Raw genomic sequence first — 24542 nt, forward strand, 5'->3', positions numbered from 1 at the left:
TTTGACAAAAAAATATTTTCAACCATGAAATCAATTAAAAACGACCACCGATCAAGGCTGTTTTACACACGATTAGAAAGCTGCGAAGGACTTGTTACCTCATCAATTCCGACAGATGTCGATTAGTTTCTGTCGAAAAAAGTGTCATATATTCTCATTAAAATTTATATATGAAATCTTGACTTTTATTACGATTTTATAATTTTTATTTTAACAATATTTTACAAAATATATTTATAGTGAATAAAGTTTTGTAAAATATTATTTAGTGTTAATTTATACGTGGCCTATTATGTAATTTTAAAATTCAATTCTCGTTGATTAAAAAGGTTGCATACCCATGGCTTAACTAATAACTGTAAAAAAGCTATAAATAACGTTATGATAATAAAGAAAGAAAAAGCATTTTCAAAATTCGAATAGCTTCATATTAAAATTAAATATCGTTTACCATCTGCCTGACAAATCTGAGAGAAAAAAAAAATCGGACTGATCTCTCAATATAGGATGATTGTAAATCGCCATAACGTGATGACAAATTTAATTCTCTTTTTTTCACCTATAACCGATCATCCCGTATAAAGAGTTAATAATTAAATTTTTATTCATGCTATAAAATTTTATATCTCTTTTGATGTATAAAGTCGTAAAGTCAGTTGTTTCCTCTTGCGTGAGATCAATTTCTCTTGAATCTTTTTAAATCAATTTTTTATATGATTTTCTTTGATCTTTTGGAAATTCTATAAAGTAACACATAACAGAACCATTACTTATGCGTTAACTTGTAATATAATTTTTACTTATGTATATTGCTGGTGGAAATAAATAATTAAATAAGACACAAGTATTAAATAATACGTATTAGTAATAAATGTGATACTCACAGTTTCCTTTGCGTTGTTAATCCTGTGACCATTCTTCCACCACGTAATAGACGCTGGCGGTCGAGAACCAGAACTTTGACATAGAAGATCGTATCTTCTACTTGCAGACAAAGGTTGATTTGAACCCAAAATGTGAACTGTTAAGGGAGGAACTGTAAGAAAAGTATTGATTAAATTTGAAACTTCTTTTACTTATTTTACTCTAACACATGTATATCAAGTTAATGATGCTTTAAGCTAATAGATGGAGAATAATGTAGAGATGTTATTATTTTAACTAACATATTTTAGTTAGTCTGCACAATTTTTTTGGGATGATATTTTTGTTCTTTTTTTTAATCTTTGCGTTGTTCCACTTTCATATTTTGGGACAATATGATTTTATTTATTTTTCTTCTTTCGTTCATCACATATCTGACATTCTGTCTTCTTCCTTCCATCATATTTTATTACATTCTTATTGCTTTAACTTGCATATATTCTATGGAACTCCTTCCATGTTGTTCAATTATCATTTGCTTTTTCTTTAAAAATATATATTTAATTCTTGAATTTTGAATACGTTTTTCCCTAATGCTAAGGCTCACGTCGCTAAGATCGCTTACGATAGGCCTTATAAGAAAGCTCAAAGTCACCAAGGAGTTTGAATCAGAAATGAGATCTAGCTCGAAGAATTGCTTGTCTAAAATGGCAGTGTGGGGCCACATCGCTGCAACTGATGGCGGTTTGAGACGAAAGATTCTCGAATGGTGCTACGAATCGATAGACACGGCGTTGATACGCTCCCCACTAGGTAGACCAGTGACATATTTAAGATCGCGAGAAGTAGTTAAATGCTGGCAATGCAAGGCTGATCATCATGGCTAGGTTTGGTAGAGGCCTATGTCTTTCAAAAGGCATCTATCTGCTAAAAAAGGCTGTCCCGCACTTGGTTTCACTCTATCCTTTTTCTAATTCGACCCTGAGTACCTAGAACATATACTATTACATACTATTGTATTATTAGTGGTCATTGAGTAGTTTTCTTCATTAAAGTCAACAGCTAGACTACAGTAGTAATTACTTTGAAGTTACACGATTACATAAAAGCTGCCTGTTTTGTATTGTACAAGAGTATTAGGAATACACTCTGAATAACAAAATGGCGTCATATGTATCTAATAGTTCGTACAAAGGTAAACCAATTTACATTTAGATATGGATTGCGCTTTATAGCATCGTTCGGTCGCAAGAAATTCATTCGCAAAAGTAATTAATAATTCAAAAATGAAAATGAGCAATGAGTAATCCGTGTTTATCAGTGGCTTATATTTAAAGCCTGGTCTACCGGAGACTCGCACGTTGTATTAACAAACCTTAATTGATTAAGCAAAATATCTTGAGTGAGATGTAATATTCAAAATGAAAACTCTGTAAAACCGTCAAAATTTCGAACTTTAGTCGGTTGGCGATTAAGATATACAGGGTGATTATTTTTGTATGTAAAAGCTTAAAAGGGAATGAATTTAAAGTTTCTTTGCTGTTAATTGGTGTATTACTTACACCATCCAAAAAACAATGTTTTCATAGATAATAATCTAATCATAACACAGTAAGTAAAAGTTGGTTTTCGAATTTCGAAATACTATATATTAAAATTAATTTTTGTTTAATATCTATCACACATAATACTGCCAGAAATTATTGGCCTGTTATATTTCTATAGAAAACAAATATTTCAGCCATCACTATATACAGAGTGATGAAAAGTAGGTGAAAAAGCTTTGACGGTTTTTTTTATGATAAACAGACATTTTAACACACATAACACATATCTATATTGTTAACTTTTATATCTTCTTGTTTTAAGCCGAAAGACGCCCATTGCTGGGCTCAGGCCTCCGTTCAAAATCGCCAGGATTACCGATCTTACGTCTACATCTAGCGACTTTTCACGACCTTAACTGTTTTTTTGGCGCCCTTTGTGGGACCTCTAGTAACCCCTGTCTTATTCTATGACAGTAACTTAATTTAAAATATTTTTTTTTCATAAATTGTTTTATTAACTTTATCTCTCGTCCATCACAATCCCTTCTATTCACTCTTATATCATCCTTCAAATTCATGACTTTTTGCGTTAAGATTTAAAAATTATTTTTAATATCCACTCATTCATAAGGTAGCAATATTACTTTATGGTGTCACTAGTTACATCATATTATGTATATTAAAATAGCTAAAATAAATTATACATTTTTGGGCCAAAATAAATAAAAAATGAAGTTATATGTTTTCTTAACGAATTAATGGAAATTTTATACTTCTTCCATTAGACTTATAATATCATTCTCGGAATAAAATTATCTGTTATCGAGAAAAAAACAGAGTGTAATCTAAAAAGCGAGTCTTTCTTTCTCTTACTTGTTTCGTATTATTTTCCTTTTACAATATTGTTCATGGTAGCACTTAAGATGTCCTCCCCTTGTGGTCTTCATGGACCGCAGGCTTTAACGGTAATGCTATCATCATAACCTTCATGATTTCAGCTAACCGCTGCTCAACATGAGCCTCCCCTATAGATTTACAATATGACAAGTTATCTGCATCTAACTTGGACGACCTTAACAAGAAAGCCTTCTTACCAGTTCAGAGTCTTCACTATAGATACTTAAGTTTTACCGACCGTCTAACCACAGTTATAGTTCTATCATTAATTCTATATATATAAATAAATCACATGAGGAACTCAATGACTATGCAAAATTTTCAAAGCAACTTACAGTTCATGTCCAATGTGAGTGTTGTTTCAATGGGATGTGCTCGCAAATGATTCGAAGCTCTGCATGTGAGTGCCGCCCTCACGTCCGCCCTCGTCAGAGGACCCACGTGGATGACACCGCGTACTGAGTTCCCCTGCAGAGGTGTGGAAGGCGTGTCGACTTCTACTTCATCTCGAAACCATTTCACCCATGGCCTTGGACGACCTGATTTAACATTAAAATAAAAGAAAACCTAAATTATATAACCATTGAAAGTTAAATGCCTTTACTAAAGATTGCTGCAAGGTTCTGTTCTTTCTCGACCTGCATCCGCACCTGGGCTATATCACTATTAATACGTGACTTCATTATTAAATGCTTCGTGCTTATTTATAAATTTGAAGTTTAATTTGAAATAGTAATTACTATATATATCTTAAGCAATGACTCTATGAAATAGTTTTATAGCAAATTATCATATCTCATAGATGCAACAATGTACTATTGTACTATAGATAAGATGTATTGTATTGTAGATAAGATGATTTGACTCTGTGTTGTCATTTGTGTCTGTGGCACTAATCGGTGTAACATAACTTCTGAAGATGCCCCGTGGAGGGGTGAACACGTGTTCAGTGATTTTACGGTGGTAGTTGTGTAATTCGCATTGTTTGCCGCATGCGCATTTATTAGCGGGCTGGCGCGCGGTGCACTTTGTTGCACGACTACCACTGCATGTGCGGAAGTGGCTTAATATTGGTCCTTTTCTTACTTAATATAATAAATGTAGTATAAAATTGCTGAGAATTTGTTAACAAGTAAAAAAGTATACCGAGAGAGATTGAAATTTAAATTTATCTTAAATACCCAAGAGTACGGAATTCAAAGCCGTGATTAATGACTCGCTCCCGCGTATATGGGCCTACATTTCTCTTCAATTAGGGTCAAAATGTTACGCCGGGCGAACATCGTATTAGAAATTTTGGGTCCATTCCAATAATTTTAAACACCTTCGTAATGGTTAACGGTCGCCGCTTCGACACCGGATATCCCATTCGTTCGCGCCGTACAAACCTAACCTAATATGATTTAGGGTCTGTAATAAATTCCTCGCACTGCAGACATGTCGACTTTTAATTAATACTCCCACGCCTGACCGGAATCGGTAAAAATGGACCGTGGATCCTCGCTCTTGTTTGTTTAACGTTCATTGAATTTATCTTTACACAGATTATTCTATTTTTAAATACTCTAATTTTCAATTAATTTCAACATTAAAATGAAAAATTAAATTTGAAAATTTAATACTTTATTCTGGTAACATTTATTTTTAAGCTTATATTAGAAGAATTCACTCTTCTGTTTTCACACTTTGTAAGTTGTAGCAGAGTAAAATATTAAGAGATACGATACACTAATATTTAATTATAATATTTTAATTCATAGAACTATATCGTACGCACTATGCTACGCCACTAACTACAATAAATTTGAAAAAAGAGACAAATCGGAAACTGTCACGGCAGTTGTAGTAACGCCATCTGTTGAAAATTGGATATACCATACTTAGAAACCTGCGTGGGTCCATGCACAACAACTTTGCTGAAGATCGTCATGTGAATACACAGTTTACGATGCTATAAAGGACATACAGAGAAACATTTATTTATATATATAAAAGTAATAGTTTATTGGGCTATCTTTAATCAAAATTATTATAAAATAATTATAAATAAATAGTCAAATCAAGTGTTTTGTCCCAATTTAAAAAAATAAACGAAGGTTTTTAAAATCTTATCACATGGTATGTAAATTTTAATTACGGCAAAACCATTATTTATGGGATATTCAGGAAAGGGTAGAGGATTATCCAGGTTTGTTATTAAATTTATTTCAATAAACGTAAATATTTATTAACAATGGACATTTTTGTTAGCACACCGATTTCGAAATATGCTAGCTTTTGTAAGTTCATATATCTATCACACATTACATGTTATGTTAATATTCTTTATTGTACACGCTAGAAAAAATATACATAATTGCATAATAATAAACCAAAAAGTTAAATGGGTGGTTTTCTCACACGATGCAATTTCTTCCATACTTACATACATACATAGCTTGGAAACAATAGAAGTATAAATAACGGGTAGTTAACGTGTACATATGGACAAATCATACATATACATATGTATGTAGCATATATATACACACATATATATATATACTAATATATATATATATATATATATATATATATATATATATATATATACTAGGTGACTTTTGAATTCAATCAAATTTACTTCGGTGCATTGCAGATGTATTTTGAATTGATCCTTTAAGATAAGTGATCTTGAAGGATCTCACTTTTGACTTCTAGTGAGGACTTTAATTGCGAACTATCCTTTTGAACAAATAAAACATAATTATTAAACACTACATAAATAACTAACATAACAATAAAGGCATTATGTTTATATTTACTCACCTCCAGAAACGTCGCATTTTAATGTGAAAATGTCACCTTCCACGTATGGACCAACTATAGCTTGCTTGACGTCTCCTTTGTCGTCTATTATCACCATCTTGCTCGGTGGAACTGTTAAAAGAATAGGCTATTTTAATACAGATATATTAACACATATTCCCTTTAGTTTATCGTCATTTTTTACTGAAAACTAGCTGACTGGACACTCTGTTCTGCATGAAGCTGCCTGTCGATATTCCATTAAAATGAAATGAAAAAAAAAGCATTTTTCATAGTAACCGCCATATTTAAACCAAGAGTAGTGGTAAAGGACGTGGGTTTGATTCCCGGGGTACAATCTTATATAATCCAAACTTACATAAATTATACGTGTTTGCCACTGTTCACAAGCAAGTTTCCTGAGGATGGACAGCATCATCATCAGCGTCCTCTGCGTACCATAATACCACACTGCGATCGCTCTGCCAAGCGTGGTGATTATGATATATTACCGCATAAAAGACGTTGACTGCTACGACTTTATTTATGGATTATTGATTAAATGTTAAATTAATAATTTTTTTAATCATGAAACAGATGTCAAGCGGCAATATAAATTTGATAAATTTTTAAACACTTGAAATTTATAGCGAAATGTGAAATTTAGTTTCAATACGAATTATAGGTATTTCGAATTATTGAAATTTCTGAATTATTACCCAATTTCGGTTTATCGTAAGACCGTCTATAGTAAGAAGAAGCAAATTGACAAAAAAATTAATGAAAGCAAGTACCCTTTTTCAAGTCTAGCCTAGCAAAGGGAAACATGATTAATAATTAACGAATGGCTATTCGCCACATACTCGAGTAAATATTGTTTAATATTAGCGGCAACATTTAGTTAAGTCAGGAACGAGGTGTGATAACTGAAAGAAAGGAGAAATGACAGATGTTCATGCAACAACGTGGAACATATAAAAACTGTTAAACATAAACAAGTAATAAATACAAATTGTACACAGTAAGAAGTATATATTATTTCTCAAAGAGTGACATATTGCTCACATATTCATATATTTGTTTACACTTTTGACACGTTTTGTAACAATTTATTGTAGTTTAATTTTAAACGCATCCGTGTGCTGTGGCATGATCTTTATAAAAACCATACCAGCAAAAATATACTAACTGCTTTTTAAATTTGACAAAAAACTATAGCAAATTTGCAAACGTTTTTGTAATATATATTAAATCTAGATCGATTTTGCAAACAGTTTTTTTTTATATTAAAAGCTACATTAAAATTTCATGTTTCAGGCCATAAACGCTTGTTACGTAGGCCTCTCCCGAAAATATTTATGGGATATATCAGGTGTGTTGGCGATGGGAGTGTGGTATTATAGTAAATAGAGAACGCTGGTGTCAATCCTATAGAAACTTGTTTATAAGCGGTGGCAATCCTATATAATTATTGCACATTGTGTGAATTATATAAGATAGTAAGTACACCGGGAATCAATCCCGCGACCTACAATCGCAAGCCTCAATCCTCTTGTGCTGGGATATCACCAATTTTATAATTTAATATGCCACAAATTAATAAATAAAGAAAATGAATAAATAAACGATTTATTCATTTTCTAAATATTTTCGTAAAACTACATTAAAGCTACATTAAATGATACTAGGGGAATATAGATTCTTGAGAGAAACAGACAGACAGACAGACACCATAAGTCGGCAGACGTGGCGTGGTTACGCCCCCACTAGATGGACCGACGACATAGTTGAGATCACGGGAAATCCCGGTCAAAGACCGGTCAAAATGGCAATCTTTGAGGGAAGCATATGATTAGCAATAAGCCTCTATCGGATTAAAAGATGAAGTAGACCGAGTTAATATGAATATAAGAATGGCCATTTAAATGTTTTTACAAATATAAGAATAAATAATACATAGTTCTACATACATAGTTACATAAAGTAGTTTATCCTTAAAGAGTTTTATTTAAGTTTCTTTTCCATTTTTATATTCACAAAGCAGGAAAATAGCCTTAACCGTAAGCAATGTCGAAACTGAAATACGGCACCAAGTCTGATAGTGTCAGATGCAAGGCAGAAAATTATGACGAAAAATAGTTTGTGTATAAATTAATATGTTGTGTTATATATACAATGCATCTGATTACCAAATAACAGAGAAATAAAAAAATATTTTTTTATTTTATTTATTTTATTATTTTTTATGGCCCGTTATTGGAAGGCCTCTCGTTCCCCCATCGCATTTGGCACAGGGATTTTATTTGGCAATAATTTTTCATTGTTACTACTATTTTATTTTCGTTATCCTCTCTCATCCTTCTCAACTTCTATTGCTATATTCATATCATCACATACTTGTTCTCTTTCTCTCATTCAATCCTCATATGCATCGACTTTCTTTCTTAGCCACATTCTTTGATACATATTATATATATATATATATATATATATACACATATATATATATATATATATATATATATATATATATATATACAGATCACTTGCATCGTCTTATTTTTAATAACACTTTACTAATATTTTTTTAAAACTTCAGTGTTATTTTGATTATTACAGTGTTATTTAAAACAAGGTGATATTATTTTTAGAATATTGCTTCAACTCTCTTACAAAAATTGGACAGAAATTATAATACAAATCGTCGATAAATACATACTAGAATTTTACATATGTAAGTAAATAAAATAATATAATATCTCGAAACTACAGTGGTAATTTCACGCTTTTCATTGAAAGTGTGCGATTTGTAGATAAAATACCATGTACCTGCCTTCTGAGCAAAACTTGAAAGTTGCCACTACATCGCGTGCGGCGATAAGTCAAGTTTTACGTATCGTGCAGACGGCAAAGTGTTAATTTCTATAAGAATATGTATTATTTACACAATTGTTTGTTGCCCGTACATTTTAAATGATGTCTCGTGCTAATAAAAAAAACTTTTTTATATAAAAACCGTTATAAACATTTTATATAATTCGGTTAAAGTTACTGTTTTATTGAAATTAAAAAAAATATATATACCAAGTTGTTTAATAAGAGATAATCTAAATTAAGTTTTTATGTACATTTTTGTCGATAAAATGTTTTTCTTACATAACTAGGTTACTAATAGTTAATAAAGGCAAACCTAAAATTATACTTTTTCTTCGTATTTTCAGCTGATAGGTGCCCTCAGTGAGGTAAAGATCTACCTCAAAGATAGCCACGATGATCAGCCTTGCGCTGCCCACATTCAACTTCCGGTGACTTTAATTGTATAATCGGTGCACACAAGAACCTTTCAGACCCAAATGCTATCAGTTGCACGACCGATGTACCCTACTGTCACTTTAGACATGCAATACTTAGAACTACGCGTGTGACCTTAGTTCTTTTATGGATCTCCGAATTTTGAATATGAGCTCGCAGCTAAAACCTGAACATGGGTCTCTCTATTTTTTTTTATTAAATGGTCCCCGCTGTTGGGGACCTCTCGTTCCTCTATCTCGTGTGGGACAGGGACTTTTTAATTCTAGTAATTTATTTTATTTTGCAACATTATTTATTGTTCAAAGTGTTCGTTTTATTTTTACTTATTGCATTTATTACCACTTTCCTGCAGTAGCTGAGGAAGCATTCTCTCTGGGTCTCTCTATTGCTCTCTGGGAAACTTGTAGGCTTTTTATAAGATCACGTATCGAATCTGTAAGTTATTCCCGGTAACACACTGGTTAAAGGCCAGAAATAAATTCTTAGTTTTATAAAAATCCTACCGTATAATTTGCAAATATTTAAAAGTAAATTTATTTACAGTTAAATAATTCATTTTCTATTAATGCATATAAACAAATTTATGAATAATTAATTAAACTAAACTTTATTTTGAAAACATTTTTAGTATTAATTTTTCATTCTTCGAAAAATCACTGTTTAATATAAAGGTAACCATATACTTTATTGTAAATAGTCCCTTTTATTATACAGTTTAAATATAGATATAAAATTATAAATTAACATCGTCCACTTACACATTAAATTTGGAATTAAATATCATAATATTATGTCTCCATTAAATTTTATATTCCTATATGAATGATGTCCTTTCGTAAGGCCTCTGGGGAATAATTTTAAAGCCCTTCTAAAACCTTTTGTATATTTTCGTAAGAGTTATTTAGTTCGTTCAATTTTAATGCAAATTTAAAGTTTAAACAGACCTTCATTTCCGTATTAATTAGACATTAAAGTTTCTACTTAAACATCACACAGGGGTCCAAACGAACTTAAGTAGGATGCTATGTGTTAACTAATACGGGGAGCATACTCCAGGGAGAGTCCCTTCCGTTGCATTATAGCCGGAAATCTAATAAACATTGATTTTGCCCGTGCGAAATAATGAGAAAGCAAATATCGCTCTAGATCACTTTGAAAATATTTTAAAATAATAAATTAAAATAGGCTTATGCCTACTTTGTTGATTTTCTAAAGGATACGTTTTACACGGACTGCATACTTTCTCTTTCGACTACCTTCGGAATGGGGATACGGGTCCGGTTGTTTGGACTAGAGCAGTGATTCAAAGTGGTCTATATCGACCCCTAGAGGTCTATGACAATCTGCAAGGGGTCGAAAAAAAAATTGGGGGTCCATGAAATGAAAATGGGGGTCCCACGATAGTGGATCTCAACACATACACTGATAGTACCTATTTACTTACATCATACTATCTTATAATATCAAAACATTTACATTATTTATAAAAGTACCTATGAAGTTAAAATTTATTATATATGTTTTTAAAATTGTGTAAGTTGTAGGCTGTTAGTATTCGTTTTGTGGTCGCAATACATTTTGAACTTGTAAAAACTTAATAATTGTATAAATTAACATGTTTTTAATACTAAACGTAGGTTTTTAATACTAAACTTCACTACAGTTAGAAATTTACAAAAAATCAATATAAGGTAAGTAGCGGGTCTACCCAACACGGAAAAACATGGCAAGGGGTCTACGACACAAAAAAGTTTGGGGAACTCTGGACTAGAGTAACACGGGGACTAATTGTCTGCCTACTACGTGGGCGGTTGGTACTGGTCATTGGTGATACTGGTGTCGGATTTGCAGTGGCGATGTAGTTAACAAAAGACGTCGGACATGTTTTTTTTTTCAATAGCCTCCGCTATTTGGGGCTTTACGTACCTCTATCTTTGGGAAAGACTGGGTCCTTTTATGCGTTATTAATTTTTTTTCAACTCTTTTTTTATTTTCATTCTCGTTTGTCATTCTTCACATAATCTATCGTTCCATTCTTTATTTACACAATTCATTATATCTTTCACTTTCATTCTAATTCTCGTTCATGCATCGCCTACTTATTTCGATATTATACAATTTTGTTTACATTACTTCAAATTTTTATTTACAATTTTATGCTTACTCTATTACACTGTTTTACTTGTTTTTTTGTAACATGTTTAAGTATTACTTTATAAAAAATAGAAACGGTTCCCCTATGCTGGTCATGTTAGTGGGCCTGGCTAGGATTGTGGGCGGGCGCCCAGCGTCATGCGGAGTGGGTTGTCATGTCACTGGTCATGCGAACGTAACAGCTCAAGTGCTTGCCTGCTCAGCAAAAGATATATGCTAGATAATACCAACCACAGCCGGGTGTTGTTTAGGCTACATCCCGTCTTGAATGGAGATGTAAGTAAGCTAAAAACTGCGCTACAATATCTGGATAATATGCCAGTTTATCTGGCGTACCGAGCGAGGATTGAATCGTATGTGCGTTCTTGGTGATGTATGGGCAGTGAGTGTGCCTTTCAACTCCATCACCTGCTTGAAGAGTCAGGTTAAGGAGTGGCGTAAAGGCACTCAGTTCAATGACTATTTCTGCCGGAGACGGTCAATGCTTGATCTACAGTAAAGAGGTACCTACCTTCGGGCAGGTGTATTGTCCTCGTTGGTATAATGTAGCAGTTAGGAACTTTGAGGACGTTATAATCAATAAATTAGGAATAAGATGGTAATGTCTACCTTGTTGGAGCTATGATGCGCTGGTATTTCTACGATATTCACAACAGAAGTATAAGGTTAGTGCTCTGCGCACATTGTGGCCTGCCCATGACAATTACAATTTAGTAATACACTGAGTCATGTCGGTATTTCGTTTTTTTAAGTATCTCCGCATTTTTTATTCGAGCGTAGCCTTCTTTATAGCTTATTAAATGTGTTTCCCTATGAGGCCTATAGATACCATGTTTTTTTTTTTATGGCGCTCGCTATTGGGAGCCTCTCGTACCCCTGTTTTGTTTGGGACAGGGACTTTATTTACAAATAATTTTTTCATGGTTTTATCTTTATTCTACACTCACTTTAATTCTTCTCAATTTATTTTATTCTTTCCTTTTACCCTTCACAGTATCTTGCAATTTTTTTTGTTCTTTCATTCCTTCTTGCTTTCATCGCCTTCCTTTCTTCATCTTTTTTACTCTTAGGTGGCTAGGTACAATTTTATTTCTAATCTTTATTTTATTCTTACATTTCAATACATACCATGTTTAAATGTCGTAAATCAACACTGGTAGTAAATATTGGTTGTGGACTTTTAAATGATTGTGTTTATAATATACTTTTATCTTTATCTAAATAAAAAAATCTGAATATAACTTATAAGGAATATAATGTATAAACCACAGTTGCTTCGATAGTCTATGAATCAGGACTAAAGGAATTATTAAAACAGATTTAGTCTCGTTGACATAGCAAACGGGATGTGTTGAACAAGAACGTGTCATGATTTGATAACATCCTGGCAACTTGCGGCGGCAGCAAGCGCATTATAATGGGCCGGTCTTTGTACAGCGTCCAAGACTCTGTCTTTTGTGCATGCACATCTACATAATCTAATTCGCATCGGCCGTGTGTTTCACTATCGTGACTTGCATATGCGTCATATGCTTATTAGCAAATGCTCGTTGCAACTAATGCTGTTACAGATTTTAAGTAATATTTTTTATCAATAAAGAAAGCTATGTATATCGGACTTGATAATGTTTTCGAAATGCGCATAAAAATGCACTGAAAGGTAGGAGCGAGAATCATAACAACAAATTCCTTTTTTCTGCAAAGCATCAATGCCGTTACTTTTGTTGGAAGTCCCAGGATACGGGCAGCGCCAGATCGGTTGTCGAAGTTCGCGGAAATAGAGTCTGTGAACTCAATTCCAATAATGCTGCAGCACCGAGAGCTGAACATCATCATGAGCACGTCAATATTTTTAAAGCATGTTATCAGAAAAATGTAAAGCGTCATAAAATGAAGTGTCGTAAATGCAAGTTAATACATATTTATCTACTTTTATAGTAAATCAGCAATATAATATTATTAGTATGTGAAGATAATGTATAAACACTAAAATAATAAAAAAATCGACAGTTCATTACTCTAAAGCAGATCAATTTACTTCTTTATTTACAAAAGTCATTTAATCTCCAATAAGATCCAAATTTTTAAAATCACGTTCATTAAATACAAAATAACCAATTTAAAAGCACAAAGGGACGGTAGGGTTGGCATCATATTAACAAAAAGGTCAGATAGGATTGAAAAGATTACAATTTTATAAAGGCCCCATCCGAATCCAATTTGTTTCAAAAATTGACGAAACCAATTTGGAGTTTAAACAACACAAACATGGATAATGTTGCGTACGGATACACAGACGATTGTTTTTAAAGGTAATCATGGTAAATAATTAGATATTTACCTTTTAAATTGAATTAATCATTGACAAATTATACAAATTTTCAAAGTGCTTTGTGCTAGTACTGATGGATTTTAATATCTAATAGTGGTCTCTCACTTTCCTTTTAATTGGCAACCTCTAAGTCCTTCAACCAGTCATTGTGGGGCTTTTTCGTAGCATTTCCTTATGAAGTCGAATAAAGAATAAGGAAGTCGGTAGATTAACGAAAGTAACCAACATAGACCAGCGGAACGCCAACTTGAAGTTGTAATAGGCGGGGCACGATGTGCGGAGAGCCTTGAGTCGCTGGAGCCTTCAAGTAAAAATGGAGATCAACGGTACCTGCCCAGATGTACACGAGCACGGGGGATTCTCATTTCATTTCAATTCATTGGTTTAATCCCAAGATCCTGGATCACAAGATCCCTGGATCACAAGATCCCTGGATCACAAGATCCCTGGATCACAAGATCCCTGGATCACAAGATCCCTGGATCACAAGATCCCTGGATCACAAGATCCCTGGATCACAAGATCCCTGGATCACAAGATCCCTGGATCACAAGATCCCTGGATCACAAGATCCCTGGATCACAAGATCCCTGGATCACAAGGTCCCTGGATCACAAGATCCCTGGATCACAGAAGCACGACGGAGTCCCTCGTGCTTCTGTGATCCAGGAGACGACCAGAGCGTGGTACACATGACCACTAGCTGTCCTGCATTCAAAAAACTAAGGAAGGATCTTGAAATCGAAACAAAGAAGGATAGAGGTTAGCAACTTTGCCTTTGTATTGAGCGACGACGAACATCGCCCGGCATTTTTCAGATTTTGCAGTAAAATAATCAAGAAGGTTAAGAATAGAATTAAAAAAGTTGAGTAAGAACTAAATGTAGGCATAACTTAAGTCAAATGGACATAATGACGTAAGGGAGTATGACAAAAATAAATGAAAAATAAAATAAAATACATAGTAGAATAAAGAAAAAAAGAGTGAGAGGATGTATAATTGGAGGAGAAGAATGAAAAAAGTACGAAAGAAATCGTAATATACAGACGAAAAGAACAAAAGAAATGTGATTCGTTTAAAAAGAGAATTAAACATAAGAAATGACTGTAAAAATAGTTAAATTGAAAAACAAAGTCCCTTTCTCTTTCAAGATAACGGAGGCCAAAGTAAAACATTTCTAAGTTCACCTAAAAGATGTACAAACGAACTAATTGATATAGTCGAAAGACCCTGGATATATGACGTTTAATACTGTTCTTGTTGAATAACTATAGGATGCGCCTGTGTCCAACAACAGAGACACCATGGCTGATATGATGAAGACGATGATAATAATAATTACATTAATATAAAAGAATCTCCCTCTTGTTAACTAAATGTCAACTAATTTACACTTAGAAGTACTTAAGTAAGTCTAAAGTGAAATTTTATTAAGCATAAGCAATAAAAAAATATTGTGACTTAGATCCGAACAGTAAATCCGCTTAGCGGGTACCGGTTGAACCATAAAGTTATTGACATTAAACCCAACGACAATAATCCATAACAACGCCGCTATACTATGAAACAACGGTGGCGGATTAAAAAAAATATTTTTATAACTTGTAACACTAAGTTATTTTTATGTTTAATCCCTCTAAGAATCATTAATTAAGTAGCCTTTATATCAAGGTCTATAATTTTTATAACAAAGCTAATATTTTTTAATACTTTTTTTGGAAATAATTAAATAAGTAATTAAGGTTTTCATTGTCATAATCTCAGCTTTATGTCCACAACTAGACATAAGCCTCTTCCATAAACATAAAAAAAAACCAATAGGAAGTGGCTCGCATTCGGCGTCTTTCGATGACAAAAAACGTTGTCTGTTCAACTTGTCGGTGAGCGTCCCGCTCTATGCTTGTGAGCGTAGATCTTCCATGGTCTCCGTTACAGAACCTTAAAACCCTAAAGGCTATTCGTGGCCCCTGCCACTTCAACCTGTCAATCTGCTGATGGAGCCGTACATGGCCGTATATATATATATATATATATATATATATATATATATAAATTTCATATATATATATAAATGTTTTTTTGCACTGTGCATTAGTTATATAGGATGGTCACTGCTTACAAAGGGCAGAAACGTCATCTGCGTATTAAAATGCCTCACTGCGATCACCAACCCCTGTACCAAGCGTGGTGATTATATATCCCCCTATAGATATCTTTGGTCGATGCTTTTGCCTTCCAGTGGGCGTCTGTGGGATTATTAAGAAAGAAAGAAATTGTGAAGGATGAGAGAGAGGATGAAAGTAAAAAAGAAAAAAAACAACATTTATATTTATGTACATATATATGTATATATATATATGTATATAAATGACTTACCTATAACTGTCAAGTTTACTCTCGAGTTTCTCGTTTGCGCCTGTTTAAAATCCACACGACACCGATATATCCCCTGGTCAGATGCTCTCACGCGGTCTACTCCCAGCTCTGCCGGCCTCCTTTCTGGCAAGAAATATGCCCTTGAAGCGAACACGCTCTCGTCCGACCACCGTTCCGCTACACCGAAGTCTCTTTCACGAGCGTCCACACTATTAACATAAATTAAACATAAATATTAGTTAAACCCCATTGTGTTACAACTAGATATACAGGGTGATTGGTAATAAAGGCAATGCTTTAACGAGAAATTAAAGCTTTTGCACCTATATCTAATCACCCTGTATAAAGTCATCGCCCTAAAGTTTGGTTACATTCATTTATTTCTTATATTGAAATAACACAGTTCTTCAACTTCTGGCATTTCAAATTTTGCCGGTATAGATAGTCAACAACAATTAATTTTAATGTGTAGTAATTACAATTTTGAAAATTGTTTATTCGCATTTCTTTATTAATTATTTTTGAAACCATTAATGAAATTAGCTATACATTCACCGCTTGAAGACATTTACATCTATAACAAACATATAACATATAAGTAGTATTAATATATAACAAACATATAAGTAGTATTAAATGTGTAAAATCATGCTTAACATGCACTAGAGATAGTGGAAGCCAAGTTGTCTTTTTATTAAAGTCACTGGTAAAGGATCTGTTTATCTTTAATCAAGCTGACAGCGTAGTCCAGAATTTCATAAATAATAAATGGGTCAGTCTAGGTGTCCTATATCTAGAGTGTATTTAGTATGTAATTGCATAGAGAGTACCTGTGATATCATAGTTTATCGCTTCAATTTATGATAGAGAAATAACTAGATGAATACCTTATTGTCATACCTAACACATTCTAATATTTGACTTAAATCTTCTAAGATAAACAATTTGTTGTGCAAACTATTACGGGTTGAGAGAGTACATGACCATTGGGGTCATAATGTTCAGGCGTGAAAACCACGGACTGGCAAACGAAGGGTAGAACTTCGATCATAGTTGGACAGACGACGTTTTGAAGGTCAAAAAAATATGGTAGAGATCTATATCCAGAAGTAGAAGTTCTGCAAATGAAATGATAATGACGATAATGGTGATGACGGTGACGTGTGGTGTTAACAGATTGGTAGAAGTTTTTTGTTTTGGTTCCCCCTTTTTTGGACCTCTTCTTCTCCCTGCCATGTGTGGGACAAGGACATTACAACTCGGGTAAATATTTTTTTCGTTTTATACTTTTATTTCACTTTCTCCTTTCATTGTTCACGATCTCTTATATAAAATTTTCTTTGTGTCCTTCACAATATCTATCTTTCTTCACATTCTCTCCTATGCACGATCTTCCTTCTATCAGCTCCGTTTCGAGACCAGAGTTTGCTACATTATCACAGCTTTGAATCAATTTTAGGATTTAATGAACATTTTACTATTTGCTGTAATATATTTCTAGTTTTATTTTAATATAATTAAAGATATGTTTTATTATATTTTCGTATTCATTAAACCTTAATTACTTTATTCATGATTAGCTTGGGATCTTGCTCTATCTGATCGGTTGATATTGAGAATTCGTTAAAGGTACTATACTTGATACGTGATACATTATGTGATCGTTTGAAACATATATGGCAGAGGAAAGCAGAAGATAGGTTGGCATGTAAACCGTACGTCATCGATTTCATTATGACAATAAAGACGAACACATAGATTGAATTTGAACAATGAATATAAACAGGGAAAGAAAGCGTAAGATAATCAGATTAAAATTTTTATTGGACAATCGACGAGATCTTCTTAATTTGTAAAATAGGAATACGAGGTGTTTCCATCATTCAGTGGTAGCAATATCACGTCACACTAACTAGTGCGTTTATTACACGGACGAGACACAAGATGCCATCGCAAGATTCATCAATGTGGCGAATACTGCCGCACATATACTGGCCCACAACTTGAGAATGGTTATATGGAGTATGGATGCGGAAGTGGTCACACAAACCGTAAACGAGATTTTTTTTTAAAAACTGGACTTTGTTAGGGCGTCGTTAAAACAAGACAACAAACAAGATTTTTAAAAAAAATAATAGATAGTTAACTTCAACTTAGATGTAAATACTTTTCCATTTAAGTCAGTACATAGTTTGAGACTTAAACACTGACATACAATAAAGTAAGCAAAATAAATTTTTGGACACATTAAACTTGATTGTAAAAACAAAGATACAGAAGCTAAAGTCTGTTGAATATACATCCTAATTAAAAAATAAGGTGTTATCGTTCTACATGTACTATGAAAAAATCAGTTATTTTTAAATATTTACGTACCTACTATGTATAGTACTATATACTATGCATAGTACTATGCATAGTATATAATAATCAGAGGCCAGAGAATCAGATATCATACTAAATTCTAATTTTATTCCATTATAAAATGTAATAAAAAATATAGTTGACATTGGCTTAATTTTTTTCGACAAAATTGCAATCAAAAACTTTTCTTACATATAGGTCTCTAATTTGACGTGTGAAAGGAATTTACTAGACACTGAGTTAGTTACTTCATTCAGGTATATTGTCATAGCTCCATGGCACATATGCCTAGACGTAAAATTTTGGACAGTGGCTAAAATAGTAATAGTAGTAGTAACATTTATGAAATTTAGATACTTTTCTTTAACCTTTTTGCTTTAAAGCATATGTTCTACTGTTTTATAAATTACCTACCTATATATAGGCGTTCCAAGATCTTCTCTGTACCATAACACCAGCAGCACCGCGTCTTCTTCGTCTTGAGTTGCGATGTCGCACGGCAAATAAACTGGCTCCCCAGCGACGGCGACCATCTGTGTCATTGGCACTGGAAAAAAATAAAACAGCTATTATTACTAACGTCATTACATATACAAACTCATACATTTTATTTACATAAAATTTTATATATAAATAAATTCATACAATACATACAATACACTCATATTTACATAAAATTTATATATGTAAATACATATATAACCGAAAGTTGTAATTTAAGACGGCTCCGATAGATGGCGCTAGTAGTCGATTAAATCGCACTATCGTTTGACACAGATAAAAAAGAAGAAATTAAAGACAAAACCTACACTCCAAGAGAACAGGTATCATTCATATGTGTAGCAGTACTACAAAATGGGTTTTTATCGAGTATTTTACAGACCATCATCACCTGATCAGTGGAAAATAAAGTGTATAAAATGAAGCCGAGAATTCTATTTTATGGTATAAACCAAGATTCACTGTTAAAGCATGGTGGTCTCCCGTTACAGTAGCTCAGTGGAATGCAGCAGCCTATACCAAGTCTTCAGAAGTCTAAGTCAAGCGCACTCTGCATCATGTCACTTCTAACTCGCGAAAACTAAATACTATTAGATCAACAGTGTAAGTCAGATCTAAAAATAATCCTTAATCGGGACTTCCCGCATTACTTACCAACTAACTAACCTTTTTTTGGTATCGGAGTGAAATATTCAATGTTGACACAGGATACCCTGCTCTCTGGGAAAAGGACAGGGTTATGTGGAACTTCTACCTATTAAACCCTCTTCTCCTCTCGGCGGTCGTCTTCGGTATCTATGGAGGGGCCGCCGGGTCACCTACTCAGTACTGTATCAAGACATATCCCTCCCGAAGCTGTTCCTCCTCCGGCATCCTCGTTGTATCGCAGCAACACTAGACCACTTTATGTTGCTGCCCTTCTCGGGTTTGCATTAAGATGCTCGATGCCCTTTTAGTTGCAACAGGCAGGGAATAGTTTAGCGCTATTCTAGTGAACCCGGGCTAAAGTCAGTAATTCCTTTATGATCGACGTGACGCCTATTTTTGGTATCTGATGTAACCACTCTTTGCAGCGAAAATTTATTATTACAGTCACATTAAGTATCCACTTCATAATTAATTGTACATACTACTACATCGAAACAAGAATACGAAGATATCTTGAAGAACAAAAGTAATTGACATAGCCCAGTATATTGGGATGTTGAAATGGCAGTAGGCAGGCAACGTAACACGGAGACCTAATAGCAACTGGTCTTAAGGTTTTGGAGATCATAGAAAAGCAAACGGAACTTTGGACTTGTCTACCCATGAAGAAGAAAGATAGTCTTGTTAAGTCCAGGGGCCAGGTCTTATTGGTAATGTATAGAATTGCTGGTATACAACTGTGGATATTTTGCATCTGAAAAGACAAAAGTCCAAAAACCAACCTGTCTTTTAGTTTCTCGGACTTATAACTCAACCTTATTAAAATTAATAACAAAAGTATTTTATGTGGATTTAACGAACAAAAATCAACAGAAGATATAAAAATAACGGACTAAGTAAAAACCCACAAACAATACCCTTTCTTTCACAAGTGTACGCACAATTAAGGTTTCCCCTTCAAGAGGTTTGGGGCGCACCGTCAACAAGCCATTGAGAATTATAATAACGCAGGACTACGAAAATATCCTGGAGCAATGTTTAACTCGCATACAATGTTTTTTTTTTCCTTTAGGAAAAAATTGTACAATAACATACGCATTCCAAATTTATATAACAATATAATTTGTGAAATAGTTAAAAAAATCTAACAAGTTTTTTTAAGGTTGACGTGGAGTTATGTGATTGCTTTATTAACTATCAAAGTCACTATCGGCCATTCAATTTTAAACCAACTTTAATCATTTAAAATGTTACCGCTGAACAATAGCGTCCCTAAAAGTTTACTAAACTTTTCCTAAACAAATAAGTTTAAAAATTAAAACACATACCTGAAGTTAATCAAAAACCATAAAAAGCGTGGTAGGATGTAATTAAACAACTGTTATATTTACATTGTAAGCGTTTCTTTACATTGTAAATATTATTAGTCATATAAACCAAATAGAAATAGATTACAACAATTAAGTACTTTGTTTATTATTGAGATATTCATAATTAAAATTATCATTTTGCAGTAAAGTGATTTTTAAATTTTTTTTTGGATTTCCGGCCAAATATTGTTGAATGAATTCTATACTAATCTATTTATCCATATATATGAGGAATTTTTAAAAGAAGTCTCTGTACCATAAGGATTAGAGATATGATGTTTGATAAATAAAATCGTTTTTTTAAGAAAAGATCGCCAGAACGGATTTTAACAAAATCTTTTCGCAATGGTAGTTAAGGAGATAGCTTTTAAAAGTAATTTTATTTGTATTTTCGGTATCACCGTATAAATGAATACATAAATTAAAGTAATGGCTTTTCAAAAACAGGGACAGCCGCCCGCCCTTGATTCCGCGAAAAGCGTGGGCGATCCTAGGTAGGATCAGTATCCTTTTTTACATTGCCTTGCGGCGCCCGTTACGCCACACAATTACGACGAGATCATTGTAGAATGAAATGCGATGCCTTAATTTAGCTTTTATATAGTTCACGGACCCTTCTGTTCCGTGAACTCACATCCGAAGAAGCTGTAAAATCCTTAAGTCTAACAGCACTGACTTAATTTTTTTTTGTTTCAGTGGGGAAATCTTCCGGATGTTCAAGATCTCCTGCCTTTGGGGGGAGGACAGGGTTATGGGGGAACCGCGATACCTCCCGGTCAAGGATCGCCACGTGGACATGCCTTGCCCTGTACTATTTTGGATAGCTCGTCCCGGGGTAAGCGTATATGGTTCACGCTACCATCGAAACCCTCGTGGTGCTATCATGATGGTTCGAGACTACATCAACCCATCATCCACCTCAGAGTCACTGAAGCTGGTGAGAGCTTAGTGCTATCATGATGGTTCGAGACTACATCAACCCATCATCCACCTCGCTGAAGCTGGTGAGAGCTTAGGGCCCCCTCCCTAAACACCCGCGACTCCGAAAGTCCCGTTTATGATAGAGGAACACCATTCTCCGGTGGGCCGTCGCGAGGTACGTTGATGGCGTCGTTTCTAAGCGTGATTTATCCTCCCCCGATCCCGTTCGGAGTACTAACTTACGAAGCAATGCAATGATGGCTTTTAAATTATTCAATGTAGATCCTCAGAAACCGTCCAATGTTCGAAATTATTCCAGAAATTAGCGGGTCGATCTGAACGCGTTAATTATGCACATCAAGTTTACGCAGAAGTTGTCTTGACATAATTAAATGAACTCGGGCGGTAGGCGGAGCCAGTATTTGTCTTGTTTATTATTGTATAACATTAATTTGCATTCCTTTGAGCAAATAACAGTTGCTTCTGGAAACTTAGTTATTATACGATTGGTTATGTGTTGAGATAAGATCGTATTCAGAAAACTTCGCATGGAGAACATGAAAAATATTAATTAAACATTTTAAGTAAGAAAAGGACCAATATTTAGCCACTTCCGCACATGCAGTGGTAGTTGTGCAATGAAATGCACCGCCAACCATCAAGTTACACCGATGAGTGCCAAACACAGAGTCTCGGTGTAACATAACTCCTGAAGATGCCCCGTGGAGAGGTGAAACACGTGTTGAGTAATTTGGTGGTGGCGGTTGTGTGATTTGCATTGTTTGCCGCATACGCATTTATCAGCGGGCTGGCGGGCATTTCATTTCACGACTACAACTGCATGTGCGGAAGTGGCGAAATATTGGTCCTTTTCTTACTCAGGATGGACTTCCGCGAGGTAACGCCTGATTCCATTAAAAATTTAACATTTATTAATATGAATACGAATGACTTTTACCTCGATAAAATTATTTGAAAAGTAAACTCTGATATTTCAATAAAGTATTTGTCTTATAATAAGTAAAAAAGCTGATGTAGAATCAATAATATTTCAATCGATTTTAGTATTTACAAACCTTTTTCTTGATTGAGAATACTAAGTAAAGAAATATAGACAAAATGTAGTCGTGCCAAAGTCAAGACTAATATGTGTTGCCAGTGATGACAGTCGCTTATGAAGAGTCTCTTAAAAAAGCTAAAGTTCACCACGAGAGCAGTGGAGAGAGATATGCTCGGTGTTTAGCTGCGAAATCGAATTAGAAATGCAAGGGTCCGCAGACGAACCAAAGTAACGGATGTGACTCGAAGAAATGCTCGCCTGTTGTTGTAGTCGGTGGAACATATCACTCGTGCAACTGATGGCGGTTGCTGCCGAACACGAGCTGGTTGACGCGACGTAGGTAGACCCTCCATTAGCTGGACTGATGAAATAGTTAAAATCGTACAGTCGCTGAACGCGATGTTGTTGTTGATCTTAATTATTGCCACGAACTCTTTGTAAAATTATATTTATAGAAAACAACTGTTGAGTTTTTCGCGTCCTTTTCTCAGCATAACTACCTTCCCAGCCGGTGACAGTTTCTAGTAGGGCTAATAATGTTGACGGATGATCCAAAATTGCTTGTAACAGCCTATTCGCATGAGGAATATTTTGATTTTGCTGGCAGCGTCAGTTGTGATCTTTAAAAGGGCCAGTACCTTGCCGTAGGTGCGGATTTGTGACTACTATTTGCTAAATAAGATGATATAAGTAAAGTTAGATTTTCTGAAAATATTTAGAATTTAGCTTAAGTTTTCTCAAGCTTAGAAAACTAGCGTTATGTTAAGTTAAATAAGCACCTTCTAAAGTAACGATTCTTGATACCGGTTAGGAGTCCAATTACATATCTAGGCCTGATATACATGTGGCAGAACATGGCAAAGCAGTATGGTATAATCTCTTCTAGGTGTCGGACTGCGAGGACTGACTATTAATATTTGCGTAAATTATTGCTAAATTTGTACTAACTTAGATTTCAAACAAGTGAAGCCTCATTTTGTTCAATAATACGAAATACCACTAAAGATTCCGTAATACTATCTGGAAATCTCCGTTGTTAAATCGACATTTGACATACCGTTGTCTCTAATGAATCTGTTTCATTGTTTAATTTTCACTATTATATTTAATTATGCTTTCACTGTACAATTTCTACTGTCTCACTTATAAATTTACTCTCATTTTCATGGCCTGAGAAATTTACATTAATAATGAGTGAATTGTAGAGTCAATGTTTCTCCAATATAATGTTTTATCTATTCTTACTTTGTCTCTGTATCGTTATAAATATTTATTATATCATTCCGTGTATCATGTTGTGTGTGTATTTTTAAATATATAAAAAATTATAAAATAAAATGAACGAATACAGTATGAAAATAGTCGTTCAAAGCATAAAAAAATTTACAAACACTACAAAAACCTAAATA

General features: G+C 33.9%; 1 protein-coding gene across 1 annotated transcript in view; it reads right to left on the reverse strand.

The window, feature by feature from the left end:
- The window catches only part of side-VII (sidestep VII), a 247951-nt gene that overhangs the window by 18314 nt on the left and 205095 nt on the right, over nt 1-24542 (reverse strand). The window contains exons 2-6 of the mRNA XM_068763149.1: nt 19048-19180; nt 16270-16478; nt 6117-6227; nt 3644-3847; nt 885-1036 (exon numbers count right to left, since the gene is read on the reverse strand). Coding sequence (XP_068619250.1) covers nt 885-1036; nt 3644-3847; nt 6117-6227; nt 16270-16478; nt 19048-19180 — 809 coding nt within the window. The remainder of the gene's footprint in view (nt 1-884; nt 1037-3643; nt 3848-6116; nt 6228-16269; nt 16479-19047; nt 19181-24542) is intronic.

Source organism: Battus philenor, unplaced genomic scaffold (genome assembly GCF_028537555.1).
Source record: "Battus philenor isolate CCGP_79_NKW_IND1 unplaced genomic scaffold, ilBatPhil1.0.hap1 SCAF_17, whole genome shotgun sequence".
Lineage (NCBI taxonomy): Eukaryota > Metazoa > Arthropoda > Insecta > Lepidoptera > Papilionidae > Battus > Battus philenor.